The sequence below is a fragment of the Musa acuminata genome, chromosome BXJ1-4 (assembly GCF_036884655.1).
Source record: "Musa acuminata AAA Group cultivar baxijiao chromosome BXJ1-4, Cavendish_Baxijiao_AAA, whole genome shotgun sequence".
NCBI classification, from domain to species: Eukaryota; Viridiplantae; Streptophyta; class Magnoliopsida; order Zingiberales; family Musaceae; genus Musa; species Musa acuminata.
In genome coordinates, this window is record NC_088330.1 from 12,443,063 (window position 1) to 12,467,472 (window position 24,410).

Sequence of the window (24,410 nt, forward strand, 5' to 3'; positions counted from 1 at the left end):
AAGCATAGGTCTTCTCTAGCATTCCTTTTTTTTTTTGACTTTTTGCTTGATACTTAATATTCTTACTTATTTCATCATCCTTTCTTTGATCAATACATCTCCTATAAAGCAAGAGACTGATAATCATATTGTAAAGCTCACACATCATTTTTTTTTTTCTTTCTTAGCTCACATCATTTATGGCAATGAACTTCATTCATTGATTGCATCAGGATTCTCACAAGCAAAAATGAGCTTTAGAGAAGTTCATCGTTTTATTGTTCATTAAAAACATAAGTAGTTTTAGAATTCATAATTCTTGTATTACCAAAGAGAATTATAAAATTATAAAATTTAGATTATCCAACCGAAGACCTTATTTTAGCATGAGAGGAGTTAAGAGATCATGAGAAGCCACAAGATAATGAATGATACAACAACACAAGTATGCCCATAATTTCTTAGCACTTGTTTTAGGCATAATAGTAACGCAAAAAAGGGTTACATTGATGAAAAGTGGGCGATCTAACAAGAACCTACATACTTAAAACTCCTTGAAGAATGTTGATAAGACAAAACCGGTTTAAAGGAGTGATCTCTTAAATTTTTTTTTTTTTTTTATGGAAAGAATGTAAAATGAAAAGTTGCTTTCCAACAATGGGAAAGACCTAAAAAGGGACACAAAATTTTAATCCTTGTGATTTTTTTTTTTTCAAGACACCTAAAAAAGCTCAACAAACTCAAAAGATCAGAACTTATTGCTCTTAATCCCAAAAAAAGAACTATAAAAAAAAGAAAAAAAAAACCTTAACTGGGATATCAAATAACTTATTGCATTTGACAAGTCATTTCATTTAAATACACTTATCAGATGACTTTATCATCACTCATCCGACATTGGTTTCTAAACATTAGCACGATATACTTGAGATGTACATGAGATGGAGAATACTCATTGAGGCAATGTTATGACTTCGGATACCAAACCTGAAAACATGTTCATTCAAGAGATGCGAACGGCATCTACTAAAAGTTGCAGGCTCACATCATCCTCTGGGTCTAACTCAGAATAATCCTCACCAGAAGCATGGGCTGATTGGCTTCGACTTCCGCTCAGATTCTGCCAAAAATTTCTCCCTGCTCTCTTTGAGCTCAAACTGTTGGTTGATGTGCTGACATTTGAGAGGAACGGTTGAAGGGAAGCCCGTCCTTCGAGTAAACTCACCACTTTTGACATGGTTGGTCGAAGTGAGGGTGATGAGTTAGTGCACAACAGTGCCACATTCAACATCAGTTTTGCCTCTTCCTCGGAGTACACCGATCCAAGATCTGGATCGACCAGTTCCAACAGGGTGCCTCTCTCATGAAGAACACATGCCTGGCATACCATAGAAGTAAACAAAATCATGAAAGTTAGATCGATATTATCAAACCAAATGAACATTTCGTTCTTGTGTCAGATCAAATGTTCAGTAATATCAGGAAAAATGTTGCAGAATCTCAAATGGCTCTCAGCTTATTGATAATTTATAAGACAAAACTCGATCAGAATTAAATAAATTCATGGAAGTTACCCAGTCAAGAAGATAAACAAACTCATCCTTTGGCCTGTAATTTGTGTTGCTTTTTCCACTCACAATTTCCAAAGCAACTACACCAAAACTGTATACATCTGCTTTATCAGTCAAATAACCTCTCATTGCATATTCAGGAGCCATATAACCTCTGCAATCATCAAAATTGTTAGGAGTCAGCTGTAAGATTACATTACTTCGAGGGCATTTGTTGCTATATCTTATAGCGGTCTGTGGATGGATTTGTATTACCATTCAGCATGATACAACTCATGCATGAGTTGGTCGGTACAGAATAATCACATTGCCAAGGATGTTGTCAACATATTTTCATCAAAGAATAAGAACACATAACGGAACAAAGGCAAATTACTATACATCCAAAGACGCGTGATGTACAGCAGCTTTTGCTGAATGATGTAGGAAAGCATGCATTTTTGCAGAAGCAAATTGCTGATTCCTATATGTCAAGACAAAGGTCATCAACTTTTTGGATGAAAACTTGAACTGCCTAAGCTATCTAGTTGTTTTCCTAGATCTTTGACAAAGCCAGATGTTCTTCAAGGAGAAGATCCTCATGAGCTTTTTATCGCAGACTGACATTCATTAGACAGCATTCATCAAATAAATTCAACAATTTAATGAGTTTTGCTATATCAGAGCAAACACAAAGATTTTGGCAATTGTTAGAAATATCACAAAAATATGAGGATAAATATTTGACATGTGCTGCTGTCTGTTAATGTCTTTTTTTTTATAACCAATCTGTAGAGTCAACTGATTAAAGACATTTTCTGGTATCTGCCAAGACTGCAATTGTGTATGCCTTGAAAAAAGAATTTAAATCAGTGTTGATCTGGAAAATGTCAAGACCTGGATTATCTCTTGTTCTCCATGCTAAGCATTTAATTGCTGCTAAGTATTTAATTGCTTTATAAGTATGCAAATACATCAGCAGTTTCTCAGCTGGAGAATAAACAACTATGTCACCATGGAGCCACTTCAGGGTGTAGATTTATCATCTCATACTTTGGTATGGCTAGTAATAGCCCAGGTTGTTTAAAGAAAGCAGATGAAGAGAAAAAAAAATGAACACTTACATTGTTCCAGCTATTCGAGTACTGATGTGACTGCAGTCCTCTTCACTAAGCTTAGCAAGACCAAAATCAGAAATTTTGGCATCGAGGTCCCTATCAAGCAATACATTACTAGCTTTGATGTCTCGGTGGACAATTCTCAGTCTGGACTCCTCATGAAGATAAGCCAGTCCTCTAGCTATGCCAAGACAGATCTTGTGTCTTGTTGGCCAATCCAATTTCAGTTTGTGTCTTGCATCTTTGCCTAGACAGTTTTTGGTAATTATTTGCCTTAACCAAATATTCTCAAACTTATAACAAAGTTACGAAAGAGTAGCTGATTTGATAAGTATACATACCAAATAGAGCACGGGCTAGACAGTTATTCTCCATATACTCGTATATCAACAATAGTTGGTTGCCTTCAGTACAACATCCATAAAGCTTCACAAGATTTGGGTGTTGCAAGGCAGAAATCATGCCTATTTCATTGATGAACTCACGATTTCCTTGCTTGGATCTAGATGAAAGCTGCTTGACAGCAATTACTGTACCATCTGATAGTAGACCCTAACATTTGAGAAGACAATAATACAGAGAGAAAGCAGTTTGAGAATTGAGCTTACAGTAATCAGCTGCAAGTTATTGAATAAGCTAATGTGACAATAAGATGTCAATATTACCTTGTAAACTGAACCAAAACCACCTTCTCCGATCTTGTTTGCAGGATCAAAATTCTTTGTTGCTGCTTTAATTTGTCGTAAGGTAAAAGATCCAGTTTGCAGATCAAGACCTCTAAGTTCTATTCAGAAAGTAGAATAAAAAGAAGTTCCATCAGCTTTAGGTACCAATTGGTTGCATTATTACAACCCAAGTGCAGCTGACTATTAAGGAGAAAGAAAAGAATTCTATAACTTATCACATAGAAAGACCATATTTTACACCTTTAATGCATAAAAATTAGCCTATCTTCAATTCAAGGCAACCAAGAAATTTGGTTTTTTTTCTATATTTTTGGCACATATCCTAGTGCGGACATGTTCCATAATAAGGTAGCAATTAAATTAAATTATTTTGAAGCAAAATATATAAAATCTGCAAGAAACCATACTATAAAAAATAAGTATGTAGGTGCAATTGCCAACAAAAAATGGCCGGAAACTTTCAGCAAATTCAATCGTATGCTCTGCTCAACTAACATAGACATCAACTAAAAAATCTGGTAATAGGTTAAAAGAATTTAAGTGGATTATGTAAGCCTAACACAATGATTTCAATAGGTGGTCGGGCACTCGCCTAAACGCTCGGGCCTCAAGTGCTCGGGCGAGGCCCGAGCGCCTCGCTTCATTTCCAGGCGGCGCGCTTCAAAGAGGCGTCGCCTGGGCGCTCGCCCGAGCCCAGGTGTCGGGCGCTTCTGGCGAGTGCCTAGGTTAAACCAGACAATCGAACTAGCATTTTAGGTCTGGTTTGGTCTCTGGTGCTTTAGTTTGTTCAATCGAACCAACTAAAGCACCGATATCAGCGCGACTTCCCCAACCCTAACCCTGCTCGTCGTTCACGCTGCCACTGTCGTCGCTCGCCGCTCTTGCTGCTGCCACTGTCGCCGCTCGCCGCTCCCGCTACCGCTGCTCGCTGCTACCGTTGCCACTGTCTCCGCTCACCGCTCCCGCTGCTCGCTACTACCGTTGCCACTGTCTCCGCTCACCGCTCCCGCTACTCGCCGCTGCCACTGTCGTCGCCTGCTGCTCCTGCTGTCACTGTTGCTGCTCGCTGCTATCGCTGCCACTACCACTGTCGTCGCTCCCGCTGCTCGCTGCTACAGCTGCCACCGTCACTGTCGTCGTTCGTTGTTGCCGCTCCCGTTTTTCTCAGTCAGCACCCTCGATCTTCCCTTACACTCTTCTCTTCTCTTTCAATAGTATAATGTTAACAATATACAGTATACTGTTAACTGTATACTAGTAACAATATTTATATTTATTAGATTAATAATATATTATTTTGATTTTAATACTGTTAATTTTTATTTATTTGAAATTATTGTTAGGTTTCAGGATAAATGACAAGTGTACAGAGCAACTTAATAGAGTCTCTAATGGCATCAAAAAAAGATCTTGTATGGAAGTATAATTATCTAAAGGATCCGAAAGATCCTAATGCAGTGACTTGCATGTTCTGCGATAAGACTACTAGAGGTGGTATTTTTCATGCAAAACAACATTTAGTAGAAAATTTCAAGAATGCAACAGCTTGCAAAAAGTGTCCACCTGAGGTAAAAGAAGAATTGTTGAGTTATATGAATGAAAAGAAGACGCAAAAGAATGAATCTTACGGGAATTTACCAGAAAACAATGTTAAACATCTCAGGGATGAAGAAGAAGATTATTCTATGAGTATTAACCCAGGTGGAAAAAAGTATACGACAAAAAAGGAAAAGAAGTTATGAGTACTAAGAAGGATAAAAAGGACCGATGGATCTATATATGCTTCAAGGATCACAAAAGTAACAAGGCAAATAGGAGACTCAAAATTTCGACAAACAAATATAAGTGATGCTTGTGATAAAGAAATAAGAGGAAGAACAATTCAGCACATTGCTTGCTTCTTCTATCAGGCTGGTCTTCCCCTTAGTACAACTCGTTTAGATAGTTTTAAGGAAATGATTGAAGCTATTGGAAGATATGGTGCAGGATTAAAACCTCCAAGTTATTATAAGATGCGAGTTTCATTATTACAAAAAAAGTTGAATTATACAAATGACTTACAAAATGGTCATAAAGAATCATAGGCAACACACATTTGCTCTATTATGTCAGATGTTTAGAATGATAGGAGGCGCAGGAGTATAATTAATTTTATGGTTAACCGTTCTTTAGAGATTATGTTTGTGAAGTCAATAGATGCTTCATCTTTTGTAAAATCTAAAGACAAGATATATGATTTACTTGACAAGTTCGTGGAAGAAATTGGAGAACAAAATGTCGTTCAAATCATAACCGACAATGGAAGCAACTATGAATTAGCTGGTAATATCCATCTTTTGAATTTTTTTAATTTTTGAATTAGTTTATCTTCAATTAAATGTGTTAAACTCTTAAGTCTTATCATTTATATTATCCTTTGTCTCAGGTAAATTGCTTGAAACAAAAAGACAACACTTATATTGAACTCTATGTGCAGCACATTGTATTGATTTAATGTTGGAGGATATTTGAAAGATCTTAGACATAAAGAAAATCATAGAAAGGATAATTTTTGTTGTTTGATTTTTTTATAATTATATTGGGGCTTTGAATATGATAAGAGAATTCACAAGGAACAAAGAATTAGTGAGATATGGTGTCACCCGATTTGCTAGTTCATTCTTGACATTACAAAACGTGCATCGTCAAAAACATAATTTGAGAAACATGTTTACCTCTGAAAAATGGGTGACAAGCAAATGGGTAAAAGAAGCAAATGGCAAGAGGGCTACTGATATCATCTTAATGTTATCCTTTTGGAATCATGTAGTTTCTATATTAAAAGTAATGGGCCCTCTTGTTCGAGTCCTTCAATTGGTGGATGATGAAAATAAGCCTGCAATGAGATATATTTATGAGGCTATGGATAAAGCAAAGAAGACGATTAAAATGTCCTTTAATGAAAATGAAGAAAAACATGAGAAAATTTTTACAATCATTGATGAAAGATGGAATTGTCAACTTCATCGTCCTTTATATACAGCAGGATATTATTTGAACCCTGAATTCTTTTATAAGATTAAATCTGTTGGGTTTAATGCAGAAGTTTTAGATGGGTTATATCAGTGCGTTGCAAGATTAGTTCCAAGCCTTGAGGTGCAAGATAAGATTATTCGTGAATTATCTTTATACAAAAATGTCGAAGGTCTTTTTGGAATCCAATGGTTGTTCGATCCAAGACAACTACGTCTCCATGTATTAATAATTTAATATAATTAATTTCATCTATAGTATGTTACTATGTTATTGCTAATAATAATATAAATTTTGCAACTGAATGATGGAGTCTATTTGAAAATTTCACCTCGAACTTACAACAATTTATTATCAAAATACTTAGTTTAACATGTAGTGCTTCGAGTTGTGAGCGAAACTGGAGTGTCTTTGAGCATGTAAGGATCACTAAATATTTTTATTTTAATTAATTAATTAATTTATATAGATATATTAATATATTTTTAAATTATATGACATGATAAATTCACTCAAAGAGAAAAAATCGATTGGAACATCAACGATTATACGATCTTATTTACATATAGTATAATTAAGCTTTGAAGGCTTATCATGATTTGCAAAATAGAATTAATCCAATCTCATTGCAAGATATTGATAATTGGTTAGTGGGAGAAATGGGTGCCAACTTGCAAGATATCGAAGACGAGCTTGTATTTGAAGATGATAGATTGACATGGGGAGATGTGGCAAGAGCTTCAGGTGCTGGAGAATTATAAACATATACAAGACATATGACAAAGAGAAAAATGAGTGCAAAAGCATTAAGCTCGGCTCATACTATTGTTGAAGACATAGAGAATGAAACATATTTTGATGAAGAGGAAGGATAAGAGGAAGAGGACGAATTCAATGAAGATGATTTGTGTGAAAATGACGATAATATTGATTATGATGAATGACTTTAATATAAAATTTTATTGTTTTGAATTTTAAGACTTTTTATTAATGTGACATTGTGATTTTGTACCTTAGATTTTCTTAATTTAATAGCATATTTTTATTTAAAATTTTAAATAATTATATTTATTAATTATATTATATATTTTTATATTTTAGCGCCTCACTTCGCTCGAGTGAGCGCCTAGCGCCTCAGGCTTTTTTGGACCTTGGCGCCTAGCGCTTTTTAAATCACTGCTAACACAAATACAATATATAAACATTTAACTTTCCTATAATTGTAATCTAAATAATTTTTGTATCTCTTTGTTGTCATTAGATCCATGAAATGGATTTTGGTCTTTGTTTTAGCCATCTTCTATCTAAAGCTTAATATAAAAGGAGTCATGAGTCTTCAAGACAAAATTATTTGACATTGTTAGTGCATATTTTGGTTGTCCAGGCTGGGATAATGATTTGGATCCAACCAAAGCCCGTTCCAAGTCAGTCTCACTCTAGGTCACCATTCGCAAAGCATCAAAGATCCAAAACTAGGTCGGGGGTGTTCTCGACAAATGGCCCTTAGATAATCAAGTCAGTTCTTGGATTCGGTCCAGTTGGATTGGTTGACTAATACTGAAGTGAAATAGTGCCTATGGTTACAGTCTGGTCTGATGACAATGGAAGTTGGGTAAATGGTGGTGGATTGGTCATCGAATCTTAGAATAATCAACGGAAAAGTAGAGGAACAAATAATTGGAAAGTGGGAGGAGCGGGTCCGACTGAGGGCCCAGATTGAATCTGCCCTGGGAGTATTGAGTTTGGTGGGTTTAGCAACAAGACACTTGGCAAGGTCAAACTCAAACCTCCTTGTTCGTTTGGCCCGTTGGCCTGTTCGATCTGTTGGGCTCTTTGGGATTCGGACTGGATGGACATGCAAAGTTTCTCAGAGATATTTTGGCGACCCTCCTTCTAGCGCTAATCTATTAGTGTAGATTTTGGTTGTAGAAGCTAGGATAGTGATTCAGATCCAACCAATGTCTGTTCCAAGCCAATCTCACTCCATGTCACTATTCGTAGAGTTTCGAATCTGTAAAACTAGGTCGGGGGTATTCCCGACAAATACGCCTCCAACGATTAAGTCAGTTCTTGGGTTTGGTCCAATCGGATTTGTCGACTAATACTGAAGTGCAGTGTTTGTGGGAGGATATCTGGGGGCCCTTTTTATAAGTGACTCTGAGGACGGTTATGCCCGAAATCATCGGTAGCAAGAGGGGAACATGTGTTTTCAGGTAGAGATATGTCATGATGTTTATTGAACTTGATGCCCACGTAGGCGGGCCGCGTCAATCACGGGTTCGAACTATCGACCGTTTGGTCACGTATCACTCTGTGGTGAGTACATGTGGTGCGATCCAACCGCCACCTGTCAGCCACGTGTGATCCCTATGTTCTTTGGCAGTTGGTCTGTTGGACCATTGGCCGCGTGCCGTCATGTGGTGGTGTTGTCTCCTACATGTCACTCTTCACCTATTAGACATGATGAACCTGATGTCTTAAAATCAAAAGATATAATCTAGAGAAGGAATCTGCTAGTTCATCATGTTACTTGATTTGGAACTTTAGCATTTTTCTTCAGTATGATAATTAAGCCCCATAGTGCAAGAAATATATGAAAAGGACCACAGTGATGTAGTACTCCTCTATAGTCAAGGTGGTGAGTATTATATGGTGATGGTTACAGATTTGACAAATTAGGAAGATGAGAAAAAGAAAGAAGACGGCTGGACAATGAGGGAGTTGTAAGTAATATGTTTCTAATAAGATCTATGGACATATTTAAACATTGGTAAAACATATGACTACAAGGGAAATGAGTTCCTGTATATCACATATGAAAAAGACCACTGCAATACAGTAGTCAGCAGGTACTATAAGGTTATGACTACAGAAATGGTAAATTCGAAAAGAAGAAAAAGAAAGAAGACAAAGGTAGACAATGTGAGAATTATAAATAATATATTTCTAAATAAATCTTCATGCACTATGACATTTGTAGATTCATTTTCTTGCTGACTCCTCTCTTGGAATTTCCTTATATTGCCGAAAAAGGAACTTTGTGTCTTCTGTATTTGATGAGTTGACTTCAAGCCAAGTATAAAGAAGTTGAGATAAAGTGGTCATATGCTTCTTTTTTCTTTGTCTCAGCCTCCCAGGTCAAACCGTGTTTGTTTAGTTTTCTTACAGAAACAAAAACTAGTTACAACCGCAGTCCAATATTCTTCTACAAAAATTTGACTATTATAAGCATGAAAATTCAGAGCATTATCATTCCAAGAAAATTTTTGAAACCTAGTTTGTTACATTTAAAAGCAAGAAACAAATCATTTCTGCATTAATGCAATTATTAGACACATGAAGACCAGATGGAGCATTCTGAAAAGAATCCAATTATAAATCAGAAGAATATGTAGAATCAGACCATACATACATACATTATGATCATATTCAGGTAGTAAAAGAAAGAGTTTACAGATATGAATACAACCAGGTGCTGCATTTATACTGAGCAGATATAATAACAGTCCATAGTTTAGCCTTTAATACCTTGGTGCATGGAGTTTCGCCGCCTCTTCCTCCAAATTCCAAGAGCCAATAGAACAAGGAAAACCACCAAAATGGAAACCCCAAGGCTGATTATAATATGCATCCTTTTATCACTAGAAGATTCAACATCTGGAGGAGGTGTGAAATCTGAAGATAAAAATGATGCAACTTGAGAAAATAGGTAACAGCATTACATGTATAATGATTAAAAAGAAATTATTGAAGTGTGTATAAATATGTTGAAATAGAACATGCCATCAAGAAAAAATTAAAGTATCCAGTAACTATAATTAGCTTCTTATGATATTGCCTAATGTGGAAAGTAGAAAACTAAGATGCAATTAGATCTATGCATTAATCTCTGGAGTAAAGAACAAAATAATTTTGAAATAAACAACTATTAGCCATCTGACCTTGAATTAGGTAATGTTAAAACTATGATTGTTCTAGTTCCATAACAGGATTCTGCATAACAAAATTATGCCACAGTAGCCAAACATGAAAATGGGGGCAAGGTCATCATGTGTCAAATCCAATCATTTTGGCTCCAACTTCACATATGTTAACATGAACAGTAATAAAGAAACCATTAAAGACTAGATCATACTAGGTGTCACTGAGACAGCTGATATCAGAGGACCATAAACTCCTCTACTTGGGATTCCTGTTGTTCCCCTTCCAGCCCAATAAAATTGGATCTTTAATGTATGATCAGTGACAGATGCGTTGAATGTCTTAATAATGGGTTCTCCTGATTCACCAGCTGCATCTTCGATATTGAAATCCTCTAATACCAACTCCTCCTGCAGTAAGTATACTTTAGTTTCATACGTCTGATGCACCAGAAGTAGGATGAAATAAAATTTACTTATAGTTAAATTACCTGAATAAACACATTAAATAAACGCTTTCCAAGGCTTCTGAATGTATTGTCATGTGTGAAAACTGTTTCTGCAAAGTGAAGTTTTACCATATAACTTCCTTCCATCATACAGAGGCCATAATAAGTAAGTGATAGAGGAGAAAGGCGTGCTCTTGTGTACAGTTCTGAATTGGGCATGAAGAGTTCAGAAATATTTGAAGCAATATAATTGTCAGCATCAACATCATTGTCCATGAAGTTCCCAGTGCTACTGAATGCCCAGTTTGAACCTAAATACAACATCGAGGCACCTCTTCCTTCTGTATCTGCTTCATACTTGGTTCCATTGATGTTTATTTCTTTACCTCCACAATTAATATGCAACGAGTATTGATCTGTTGAAAGATTTTATCAAGTCATTTAAGAGATGAGAATAGTGACGAGTTTCTAGACAAAACTACATTCCAACTATTGCTACACGATCAATCTGCAAAAAGCGTTCATCCTAGCAACAACACAAAATTATTAAATTCTTTTCATATTTTTTTAAACAGCAAGCCTTGCTCTAGGAATTGTTGGCATCTACTTGAGACACATTTGAAATTTTATTTGCTTTTAGCACTCCCTGTGCTTGGTCCACTCATGGTTTGCAACATTTAATTGGGTCCCAATACTGGATAAGTTGTACTAAGTAAATATGTGATAAGCAAGCATTGCTGTTGAGGTCTGTGTCTGTTTGTTCCACTGATGCAATTCTTTGAAGTTATCATCACCTCAGACAGGTGTATGCTGGTGTGTAGCATGCCAAGGATGGTGCCTGGCACATCAGCTGCAAACTGGCAGAGATATCTGTGATTCTTCTTTAATAAGCATGTTCCAGGGAAGGCTAATGCACCATCTTTCATTAAAATGCTTAGGATTAAGCTATCGACATATGTGCTGCCAAAATTAGATAGGAGCATTTGTTTATTTTGATTGTAAATGATTATTAAGTTCAAATGACACTTGAGGTGCCCATCACTGAACTTCCTGAATATATATTATATATGGTACTGACTTGACATAAGAAAACTATACTTTTCTCTGTTGACCATCTTAACTTGCCATGCACTGTAATTAATTAGTGAAAGACTGTTCTGTAGATAACTTACGGTGAACTGTCACGGACAAACTTCTAAACAAGATATTTGATGTAATGCTTATGTATGTCCGTGTCTTTTGGCATGTTCATGCCTTGTATAGCATGTAGAGGGGCGGCCAAAGGCTTAATAGTCCCATTTTAGTTGGGTTGGTGGCCTCTTTAGGCTTGTAAATAAAGGTTGTGTCATGTGGACACGTGTGAGAGATTTTCGGTTTGTAATGGACCATTTTACCCTTTGTTGTGCCACTGTTCAGAGCTTGTAAAGTCTGTTTGTAATTTGCATTGTCTATGAAGTGTTTTCGGAGATGTCTGCTTGTGGATCCCGATTGAGGCGTTCTCTCTAGCCCGTTCTCTCTTTTGTTGGTCCTAAGGGACAATGGGAGGCTTCGGGGAGACTGACCTTTGCAGACGGACACGCAAGGGTGCCGCACGACTTAGGCAAAACCAGCTAAGTCCGTGACAGATGGTATCAGAGCGGGACAAGCACTCATAGAAACACTTAGCATGCAAACGTGGGGGACCTAGCGGGGCTGCGTTGAGGGCAGTCAGCACACGCGCGACCGTTTGGGGGAAAACGGGCATGGAGATGTAGGGAAAAGGAGTCGCTCGGAGGAGCGGGCATCTGACATTGGCATTCAGAGGAATGGCCAACCCTTTGCGCAAGAGGCACCACGAGAACAGGCAAGCTTGGATAAATGCGGAGCGCACAAAGGTTGGGATAGCTGAGTTTGAGCTACGGCTCAACGTTGACAACTATACTTGATGGTGCTCAAGGCAAGCGAGGCGCTTGGTAAAGGATGAGACCATCCAAGGTGGAATGAATTGCTCAGCGATCGAAAGAGTTGTGCAAAGCTCACAGAGGTGAGAGGAATTACTAACTCAAAGAATTCGGTACTCATGCATGGGCTTGTATGCGGACGATGGAATGTTCGTGGCCATCCCAAGGCGACCGAAACTCGGCGCCATGGAGCATTGAAACTTTCTCTTCGGCATATGAAGGATACGTCCGTAGGAGGCTGAAGTGTGCAACGAGTTCAGCATGTTGCTAGGCCTTGAGGGGTGCAGCGAGGGCTGTATTGACGGGGAGTCACAATCTAGCAAGTGCGTTTGCAGAAGGCAGAACAATGCACAGTTTGTTCAGCAGATCGGAGTAGTCCAAGGGGATGGTGGTCTCCGAAACGAAGAGAGATATTGCTCCAACGGGATAGTTATCCAAGAGGGATAAGTCCCGGCTCTCCAGAGGGAGAATCATGTGGGACGGACCTCACATGTTGAGGAGGAGTACTTCAACAAACAACAACTCCACGAAGCTCGATGGACTGAGCAAGCGGCGAGGAGTCATCGCATGATCTCGCTTAAGAGAATGCATTGGTGGATGCATTGCGAGATCAAGTGGGGGAGCGACCCAAAGCAACTTAAATGAAGGCACACTTGAAGTCGATGTGGAGATCGGACTCAAGGGAGGGCTGACCCGTGGAATGGTGGGCGCGAGGGCCACCATCGACTCAATGCAAAAATGAGGAGCGGAGCAACTCGGGTGTAACTTGGCGAAGTACCCAAGCCGCATGAAGGGAGCCAGCATAGAAGTTGGGACATGGAGCAGAGGCACAGTGCTTTCCTTAGACAGAGGTCAAGGACATGAACTCTTGCAGAGGTAAGAGTAGGATCATATTGTTCCATGGGTCCTTCATTCTGACGGAGCGGACTCATCTTGCATGGTGCCAAAGACGAAAGGAGCTTATGGGCACATGCACCTTATCTCGGAGGAGCATTTGATGGAGGAACTAAGGCGACTCAATTTGCGGAGGCGAAGTTGGGTTCAGAAGGCCTTAGCACGGGGCAAGAGGACGCAGAGGCGGGTACTCTTGAAGAATATGCCACAGTGTTGCCATTCAAGTTGCCATGAAAGAAGCGGTGCGCAGCGGAGATTGTGCTGGTAGGGGCAGAGGCCCAGGATCCAGACAATGGTGCACAAATTACAGTGAAGTCGGTGGACTTCGGGAGCTACTAGGCGACGGATTGTCCTAGAGCAGTGCTTCATCTAGGTGTGACCCAAGAGTGAGTGGATGAAGGTCGATTGCCAAAGGAGCGAACAAAATCGAAGGTGGAGGAGACCCTGCGATGTATTGGCAGAGGCCACACATGGAGGGTTCACAATTCGAGTTTATTCCACAAGGATCAGAATGCAATGGAGATGTCACCAGGAGGCGACATGGTGCAGCGGATCGTGGTGGAATAGTTAGTGGCAATGCGATACACACGACCTAGCCCCGTAAGGGACTAGATCATATGGAGGTATGATCGGGAGCTACTGGAAGCTCCACTTCGGTGAACAACACGATGACAAGAAGGGCTATGGATTCAAGGAGTGAAGGCCATGGTAACGCAGAGGCGGGTCTTCCGTGCGTGCATCGAATTTTGCATCGGATGAAAACCTTGGTCATCAGCATATGGGGGCTGGGTTCCACCAAGGGAAAAGTTCGGATGCAAGTACCAGTGAGTTCCATGGGAGGGACTTGATCATGCAGAGGTATGATCGAAGCAGCTGGAGAGTTGGACTACTCCAGAGCTCATATTCGCTTAAGGGAGCCCGCCAAGTCAGAGGACAAGATCGAGTAAGCGAACGTTGCTACCAAGGAAGCTAAGGAGAACAGAATCGGTGCAAATCATACAACGTGATGGCAGAGGCCATACATGGGAGTTGCAGTCTGTCTTTCCATCGACCAAACGGACTGTTTGGAGAACACAGAGGTGTTGAAGCAGGGGGTCGAAAGGGGCGAGGAAGCGACGACGAGTCCAGAGGGACTTAGCTACCCAAAATCAAGCATCAGTTAGAATGGAGGTGGACTCAGAGGAGTGCCACGAAGACATATCTATTGATCGTGAAGAAAATGGATGCAGATGCGAGGCGACGGATAGTAGGGTCATGGGCATGGCAGCGCCATGGTACCGCAGAGGCGAGACTTCCGTGAAAGTCATTGATCCCTTGCTCTCATGGAGGGAGAGCGCTTGGTCGTGAAAGGGGCCGAGGAGGCGGAGCATGCAGAGGCAATCTCCAAGTACCGAGACAAGGCTGAAGGGCAGAGGCCGAGGAACTTCGTAAGACCGGTGTCAATGTGCTTCTCATCAAGATAGCCGAAAGTGAAGGACTTCGGGTCATGCAAGAGTGCATAACCAAGGAACGAAGCAGGCAGTACGCGGTGCTGTACCTTTGCTACTCAGTGGAGTAGGCGGCAGGGTTGATGGAGAAGACGGTACAATCCCAGAGGCGACCAAACCTATGAGAGAATTACTCCAAGTTGGGGTGAAAACTTCCTGCATTCCAGAAGTTCGATGGCATTGAGAAGGTGAATCACAGTAGCTAACTCAACGCAATGAGTGCAAACACTTCAAGTGCTTCAGAAGTGTGAGCAAAGAGCAGGCGAAGGCCAGTAACCAGCTCGATGCATGAAGTACAACCTCGAGGAGGCGGGCGAAGTCAAGTAACCTTTACCTTCTCAACTCTTAAGAGAATGGGCGAAACCGAGTACCCCAATTCTCTTATCTATCCAGCAGAGGAGCTCTGCACAAGTTCAAAGACCCTTCGAAGATAATGAAAGACAATAGTTATCAAATCCTCACCAACGGTGATCAATGCTACTGAGAGTAGATTGTCCGCTTCATTTCCCAACGAAATGCCAATCGAAAGCGGAAGTGATGCGAACCTACTTGGATGTGACAACTAAGTGAAAGAAGAGTCAATGAGCAAATTTTGTGGAGGAAGGACCCAAAACTTCAGAAATTTACGAGACGATGCTCGTTAAAAGCTCCAACAAGCATCCACCCAGTTCAAGCAGCATGAGGCATTTGAGAGACTAGCGCAGTAAAGATGATCTTTTCCTTCATCTAGGGGATCCGCAGGAATCAACAATGATCAACACAACTCAGCCAACCCCACACCAAAGTCAGAGTCATTGGTGAGTTGAAGCAGCATGGCGGATCAAAGGTTCGACTACTCAAAAACAGCAGCGGAGAGCAGCTAGGAGCCAACAGGCGCATTGTAGCTGGAGCAGAAGATTGAAGACTCAGCAAAGGCGAGGAGTTGCAGTGTCGACAAAGGCTTCAACGAGGACGTCGAAGGAATAAGTGGGGGAGAATGTCACGGACAAACTTCTAAACAAGATGTTTGATGTAATGCTTATGTATGTCCATGTCTTTTGGCATGTTCATGCCTTGTATAGAATGTAGAGGGGCGGCCAAAGGCTTAATAGTCCCATTTTAGTTGGGTTGGTGGCCTCTTTAGGCTTGTAAATAAAGGTTGTGTCATATGGACACGTGTGAGAGATTTTCGATCTGTAATGGACCATTTTACCCTTTGTTGTGCCACTGTTCAGAGCTTGTAAAGTCTGTTTGTAATTTGCATTGTCTATGAAGTGTTTTCGGAGATGTCTACTTGTGGATCCCGATTGAGGCGTTCTCTCTAGCCCGTTCTCTCTTTTGTTGGTCCTAAGGGACAATGGGAGGCTTCGGGGAGGCTGACCTTTGCGGACGAACACGCAAGGGTGCCGCACGACTTAGGCAAAACCAGCTAAGTCCGTGACAGAACGACACTTTTTTATGCATATTCATAAAGCTGCATGCTTCAACAAAATCTTACAACGGTTCTCATCATATTACTCAAATAGTTTTAAAAAGTATGAAATATAAAAATTTCTCAAATAAGTATAAAAAGATAAATTCAACTTAAGAATTATAAAAAAAAAATAAGAAATACAGAAAGAAAAAAATTTCTCGAAAGAGTTTAAGTATTTAAAGGTTAGACAGCTCCTACTCAATATGGCAAAGAAAGCAATAACTGATGAGTAATAATTCAACAAGAAGTCCATATAAAATACATTAAATAAATTTTGGTGATTAAGCACAAATTACATGTAAGAATGCCATTAAGATAACATCTCATTAAGACTATTTTCTGTTTGATTACTCTACTAAAGGACCTTTCTTGGTCAGTTAGTAACAACATTATTATCTCTCTTTGTATTGTTTGAATGTTCATCTCACCTCTCCTTTAGACAAACAAACACACAAAAAAAAAGACAAATGCAGTGCTATGCAGAAGTGTCACTTCTTTTCATTGGTACCAGTACATGATGAAACATTGAAATATTGAATATGCATAAGCAATATTTCCAAATTAACTTTCAGCTTAACAAAAAAAAGGAAAAAAAAGAAAGATCAGATTTTCCTAGTAAGGTTTGCAATGCTACCCAATATGGTAGCACAGGCGATAATTACTAGTCTGACAAGATACTAGTGCATAGACCGATAAGGCTCTGTACCAAGTTCTGTAATTTTGTTTTTTTAAGTCCTTAGGCTTTTTTCGAAACTCGATATGTACTAATATATCGATGCTCAGTGCATCAGTACAGTAGCAGTAACACGAAATTATGAACCTTGATTGCTAGCAAATGATAGGTTTAAGATATAAACTGCCTATCTTTTGTTCATTTTCTTGAATGATGGTAGATAACTCCACCGTGCTTCCATTTATGAGATGAAAACAGAAACAAGAACCAGCAAAAGCTAGGACACATAAGTTTAGTTTCTTGTTTAATATCTACAAGATGCATGAAGATCAATATATATGCAACTAATAAAATTCAAGGAAGCAGGAAAAAGTAATCAATTATGAGTTTGGTAAAATCAAAGTTGATTTGCTAACACTTTTTATCGGATGAACTGCAGGGAAAATTCCTTTTTAGGCATGACTGAATGGTATTCCTGCATGGGGAAGATAGTTGTGTAAGATAGCTATAAGAGATGAAATAAAATTTGGTTAATAATAAAGAAATTCAGCATAAGACATGAAAGTTAGTACAAGAGTACTATGGTAATGGTGCTAGTTGAATGCATCAGCTGATTCATCCAAGTAAAGTCAACTTTCACAAGCATTAGAAGAATCTTACATGCTATCAATAGACTGTGAGTAGCCCTCCACCATGTTGCTGGAAAGAACAAAAGAATATGTCAAAAGTTTTTTTTAACAAATAAAAACAAGAGGATTGGATGCAAGGAACATTAGAAGTTAATAGACTCACACACTCCCTTGAATACATTGCACAGGGCCCGAGCCTCCAAATGTGAAGTTATTGTAAGAGATGTCTCTGCATGTAAGTATGGAATTCAATATGTAAAGACATTGACCAGATTATCAAATAAAATTTATGATCAATTTCAGTGTGGTGAAATGATCCACAGAAGCACTGGTAACTGGACTCAACGTCATCATTGATGGTAAATGTCTTTACCCTCAAAATAATCACAACATTTCTGCTCTCTTTCATTATCAGTAAACCAAGTGTCACAAACAAAGCTAGGAAAGGTAACCCAATTTTGTAAACCTAAGATTGCAAAATTTATGTTCCACTATGAAGATTGTTACTTGTTAGATATCTACAAAGTTTAGGATTCCTAGCCAATGGTTATCATGGTCATCATTTCACAATACAGGAGCTATGCCTATGCCTCTGTAGCATGGTACAGTTCTGTGTCGTGCCTGTAGGCATTGCCCTTGTCTCAGTTATACCAGTCAGAATTGGTTTGTCATACACTGGTACACCTAACCTATGATTGGATCATAGTAATTATTCAGTATTCATCATGAAAAATACTGTTTCAGTAGTTTTTAAAAGTTCATATTTAGTTCAAGTCTTAAAAGTTCAAATGTTACCTGCAAATCAAGGGTACTTGATAATCACAAACATAGTTATCTTCGCTTTTTACCTAAACTCTTTCAGCCAACTGTTTTCCTGTTGCATTGTCTTAAACCTTTTAGCCAACAAGATAAGTTGACCTACTTCTTGGATGACCTTTTTTAGTCTTGAATTAACATGTTTTAATGATCAACAAGATTAATATGTTGTTTTAGTTATGTTATCGAATGTCATCTACATCAAGCATAGTGTTATGTCTAATAAAAATTTAATAGTGATTTTCTTTTACCTTTATTTTGTTTGTTTTCAGGTTCTTGTTACCTTTATTTTGAAAGGTCAAACTACAGAGGGAAGCCTTTTTCCAGGTGAATAGGACAAACTTCCTCAATTGCCAATAGCATTTACCATACATATACTTAACAGATTATTCTTTTGCAGTATCAACACCACTTATCAACATCATGTCCTATCAAAATGCAGCATCGGTATCAATGCTTCATTGTTCAATAGATTAACATGAGTATATTGCATGTCTATGCACTTCAATGGTAAATATTTTGGTTGCTAAAATACATACGCATTCTTGTTTCTATTCATGATCCATCCAGGGATATTCCCTGTAAGCATGTTCCCAGTTAGATATCTGCGAGACAATGATATTAAGGCTTATCAGTAACAGACTACTCTTACGAGCATCAGGAAATTAATCAATAACCAGTAACTACAAGGTAAAGTATAATTAGAACTTTCAACAGTAAAGAATACAACATACAGGAAATCCACTTTTTGCAATTTGGCAAAGGAACCTGGGATCCCACCAGTTAATCTGTTGAAGCTGAGATCTCTGCATTGAAAAGGCATGGACAGTAGTTTGTGTAAAACTCTATCTTGAGAATGGAAAGATGTCTATGTCATATACATGATGATTCTGAACCGAAAGCATTCATTAAAAGTTTATGAATATCCAGCATTGTAGAAGGTACTTAGCCTCACATGGCATTAAACCAGAAATATTCTATGCATATCCATCAATATAGAAGGTGCATATGTCATATTTTTATATATTTTGATTCTTTTTCTTACAGATGAAATATTAAACACATAAGTATATGAAATAATGCATTACTATAAACACATAAGTAGAAGGAAGTGGAACACAGAACATAAAAAATTCTTGATTTAGCTGATAAGCTCATGTCCATGGGCAAAGATGAAGATAATGCATTACTATAAACTAAATATCCCTGTACCACAAAGGGAACCCTAATTATAAAAGGGCCAACAGCTAAATCTCATGTAACTGAACCTGGTCCATGCTGAAGGGCATAGCTAAAGCAACCAAAACATAGTCGTTGGCCAAAATTACCATAAAGCATATTAAAGTTTTTTGAGCAACGGAATCCATCTTATGTGGCTTCCTCTATTGATTAGGAACTGAGATATTGATTTTCCTATACATCAACTGGTGCTTGCAACTGTTAGTGATGATCCGGAACAATACCATCAGTGCTTTAATGTTAGATAGCAACAGAAACATAAGTTTCTCAAAAAGTTTAACAAGCAAATAACTTACAGGTTCTTCAGCTTCATGTCACCAATATAAGATGGCATTTTTCCATGAATGGAGCAATTCCTTAGTGTCCTACACATGCAACACAAAAGTACTTCATATCCATCATGAACCACTTACAGAGTAAAAAAGAACTTCTATGAGATGACATGCTCACAAAGTTCTCAAGGATTTCATTCCAACCAACTCAGGGAATGTGGATATATTTCCTCTTAGATCACTGATCCTCCTAATTATCAACAAAAGAAAAGTTTAATTAGCCCTAATTGGAAGCACAAAACAAGAGTAAACCAGATGCATGTGTTAAACTCAACTTACAGATCAATAAGGCTCATTAAATTTGAAATACCAGAAGGGATGGGCCCCTCCAAAAAGCATCCCTGAATGTGCCTACATGGATGGTTAAATTGATTGAGACTCAAGCACAGTAATAATAAATGCAATAGGTTTTTTTAACAAATAGAAGGGGGATGTTTCTTACAGCTTTTCCAACTTCTTCAAATTCTTTATAAAATCAGGTATTTTGCCTGAGAAATTGTTGCTGGAGATCCTCCTATTTGTAGGAAATACATGTTTAAGAACAGAAAAATAGAATTCAACTATATATGCATGCCATAAATTTTTCCTGATGTGATGAAATCAAGAAATATAAAAGAAAATTAAACTCACAGATCGGTCAAGTTTGTCAACTTGGCAAGTGCTCTGGGCAGTTCTCCATTGAAGTTATTGGCAGATACAACACTTGAGAGGAAAGTTTATCGACATGAAACAAGTTAATTGCCATTACCTTCTTTGGTTTTCTTATTCGGATAAAGAAAATAACAAAGAAGACTGAGAAAGCTCACTCACAGTTTCTCCAAGTGAACAAGGTTCCCAAGCTCCTGAGGCAGAGGCCCATGGAAGTGGTTCCCCTCGATGCTCCTGCAAAACATTTCTATTGGCATCCACCACCAATTTCCTAACCAAATAAAATTGACAACTAGAGCAAGGGAGAATATTGTGTATGAGAAGCGTACAAATTAGTCAAGTTGGTGATCTTTGTGAGGACTATTGGAAAAGGGCCAGACAACCGATTCCCCATTAAAGACCTGCATTTCGTATGATCATGTATTCTAAAGAATGGCATTCTTAGGGCTACTCGTGCTAAGTAATCATGTGAACTAAACGAGAGACTCACAGGCCTTGCAGCCGCATCTTCTCCCATTCGTCGGGAACAGTGCCATTGAGAACATTACGACTCAGGTCCCTGGGATCAGAACAATCATCACAAACGTAAACAAATCTAATATCCTTCTTTATTGGAAGAGAAATCTATCTGCTTACAATTGCTTTAGGTAGAGAAGACTTCCAAACTCTTTCGGCAGCGCACCCGAAAGATTCTGGGATTTCAGCGAGCTGCATCAACAAAAGAGGATCATTCCAAGAACTACAGCCACCGAGAAAGAGGTAAAGGAAAAACTCCACAAGAAGATGATCCCAAGAACTGAGGAGACGAAGATCATTCCCAAGATTACATGCTAACAGCTCCCATTCAAGAAGAACATTCCGAGAACCGAAGCGACCAAGAAAGAGGATAAAGAAAGTTCCCGAGATTACATGTTAGAGACGCGGCACAGGGAGTTGTTGTTGAAGGAGCAATCGCAACCGACGCTGCTCTCGAATCCCTTCTCTCCCTGGACATTCCATTTGCCCTTGCGGCTGCACGGATCCACGTCGAAGTCCCAATTTAACTTCAGCATCGCTGCAATACGCTTAAGAGAACTCTCTGCCATTGCCAAGAAAAACAAAAGGAAAGAAAGGGAGGGGGGAAAAATCCCTCTTTTAAGAACAGAGATAAGTGGGGGTATAAAGAAAATGCAAACGATCTGCTTGCTTACTTTCATTTGGGTGAATTCTAGGAGGCTTGGACCCAAATGCGGCAAGAAGAAGGTCAGGCGAGATGAAACAGAAGGCCAATACCCACAGCCTGCAAGCGGTCGCAGTTCCTCTCATCTCCTCTTCTCTTTGCTAAGCAAGCTCTTTCTGAGCTCTGAGTTACGAACACACTGCAAGAAGAATGAGTCTTCTTAGAATGCGAGGAGGAGCGGAGCGAGACTGAGAGGGGAGCAAGGAGGGTTGGGTTTTCTTCACAGCCATCACCCACATCAGTGTCAGCTTGATTACGCGCGACATCAAGGAGGCTTCTGTGTCATCTTCTGTTATTCACTCTCCCCCTTGAGACCTCAATTACTATTGTATGCGGAAGACAATGACTCGGGTACAGTGGGATTCCAGTACAAAAATCCTCATCGTTTGAGACAATAAGTCCCCATTGTGACCATCCAATAAGTGCTACAGTCGCTCCCCGCTCCACATGCATCTCAGCTGCATTGGTTTTCACAGTATATGCGGGGGAGACATCGGAGCCCAACTCAGTCCCTTTCCTCTGTCATCTATCCTAAATCTATCGTCTTGCACATGCAATGAATGGCCCTGCAAGATGAGAACCAAGTCAACCCATTCACACTCCATTTTGGCAACTTTTCTCTTATCAAAACCTTGTCAGTCTTGCTATTTATTTTTTATTGTCTCCCTCGCTCTCAGCGGCCACAGACGAATAAATCCTTCTTCATGACCCATGTCTCCTTTTATCAAAGCGCAACAACAAGAGGAAGAGGCTGCCATTGCTTTGAAACACCAGTGACTGCAACATCATGACATTATTCCATGACAAGCCAAATTGCATTTCCCCGGTGATTGGACAAGCATTGCTCCTCATCAGGCACTTGATATAGATAGCTATTTTCTGCGCTTCCCATCTCGTTGCCGACATCTGAGGTGACTTGCCTGCCACTTGGAGGTCAAAGCTAGCGTTCGAACTTTGACCAGAAATAAAAGGGCAGCCATCTTGAATTGCTAGCTCAGCCGGACGACTGACCTGCAGAACTGGACATCCGCGCCGCCGCGCATTCTGGACCACCACGAACCGCGTCTGCCATGATTGAGAGATTAGAGAATGTAAATCAATGTTGGGTGATTAACCTATCAGGCATTTTCATGACAGAGACTGGCCTCGTTATATCTATAGAGAGAGAGAGAGAGATTGGCGTCTTCATTTGCAAATAAGAAGGATTACTTGCTGTGGTGGTTAGGAGTCATATCGCGGCATTCTTAACCTACATCAGATTAGTCGTCAATAAGTTGAATCGGGTGCAGTATATTTCCATGGGAGGATGCTGATATGACCTCCCTTCTGTTACCTTGATGTATATACTTGATGCAGTAGAACTAGTCAACCGGCACGATCAAGGATACATAATCAAAGGTGTCGGGTTGTGTATGGGTCGAGAAAGCCACTGGATTAACTGACCAAGTGGATACCACAGGTACATGAGATGACAATGACTTCCCTAATAATGCAGTCGACGAGTTGACTCTAGAATGAGGGGTACGATCGGTTCGGTAGGCATCTATGTCGCATTTAATGTACGGTCCACATGTTTGACCAACACTTTGCGGTGGATCGTTGGTCAAACCTACGCCCATCATATAACCAGAATGAACGCAGGGAAGCCAATCCAGGTTTTTTGTGCCGCTTACGTGAAAGCCTAAGAAGCCCAATAAAGACCCAGTCTGGGTCCAATGACGTCAAGCTCGGCGCGGTGGCTGAGTGGGCTCGAGCCGTAGCTCAAATTGGCCGGGCTTAGCGCAGAACCAGGATGGTCTTATGCTTCCTTTGCTGACGCCAACACAGAAACACCTTTTCTCTGTGAGGTTTGGCCTCACCGTCATATAAATGGAGGACATAGCAGCTTAGATCTGCCGTGTATCTGAGGATGATAGAGCTCGGTTCCCAAATGATTGCTGCAGCCTCACAATTCTCGTGCAGCAGCCGGGAAAGCTGATGAACGATGATCCAAACACAGCAATTCTAATCCTCACCTACGGTGGTCCAACTAAAGGAAAGTTGTGATGAGGAAGACGCACGCATATAAAATATTATGGGGAGAGTTGCAGCTCGACCGCGCGGAGTCCGGCGGCATGCGCCCATTCGTCTATCTTCGCATTCTTTCCATGTGCATCCAAAGGCACCTCCCACCAACTCCAATTATTTCCATCTTCTCTGATTATTTTTATATTCCCCAACTTTTGTTTTCTTTTCGTTACTTGTATATATATCATATTTCCAGAATCCAAGATTCAAAACATATATATATATATATATATATATATATATATATATATATATGTTATAATAAGAATTTATTATTAGAGTCGTCAATGTGAAGGTAA

The 24,410-nt window shown here is 39.5% G+C and overlaps 1 protein-coding gene across 1 annotated transcript; it reads right to left on the minus strand.

Moving 5' to 3' along the window:
• Positions 1-791: 791 nt before the first annotated feature.
• On the minus strand, positions 792-22,466 carry LOC135649543 (probable LRR receptor-like serine/threonine-protein kinase At1g07650). The gene is made up of 25 exons (XM_065168020.1): positions 22,282-22,466; positions 22,016-22,183; positions 21,735-21,903; positions 21,462-21,533; positions 21,316-21,384; positions 21,155-21,226; positions 20,988-21,059; positions 20,808-20,879; positions 20,620-20,691; positions 20,457-20,528; positions 20,296-20,367; positions 20,142-20,210; positions 19,341-19,412; positions 19,146-19,211; positions 17,954-18,019; positions 17,822-17,860; positions 17,578-17,636; positions 10,757-11,130; positions 10,481-10,676; positions 9,874-10,020; positions 3,313-3,431; positions 2,989-3,199; positions 2,654-2,894; positions 1,554-1,704; positions 792-1,357 (listed from the first exon to the last, which is right to left on the minus strand). Exons 2-25 carry the CDS (start codon positions 22,128-22,130, stop codon positions 983-985), a joined length of 3,042 nt encoding a protein of 1,013 aa, XP_065024092.1. The 5' UTR covers positions 22,131-22,183; positions 22,282-22,466; the 3' UTR covers positions 792-982.
• Between the last annotated feature and the right edge of the window lie 1,944 nt (positions 22,467-24,410).

Coding starts and splice junctions, on each gene's coding strand:
- LOC135649543 (XM_065168020.1), bottom strand. CDS start 22,130: ATGAGAGGAACTGCGACCGCTTGCAGGCTGTGGGTATTGGCCTTCTGT. Junction 21,385..21,461: donor CTTCTCTACCTAAAGCAATT/GTAAGCAGATAG, acceptor TTCTGATCCCAG/GGACCTGAGTCGTAATGTTC. Junction 19,413..20,141: donor GACATGAAGCTGAAGAACCT/GTAAGTTATTTG, acceptor TTTTCAATGCAG/AGATCTCAGCTTCAACAGAT.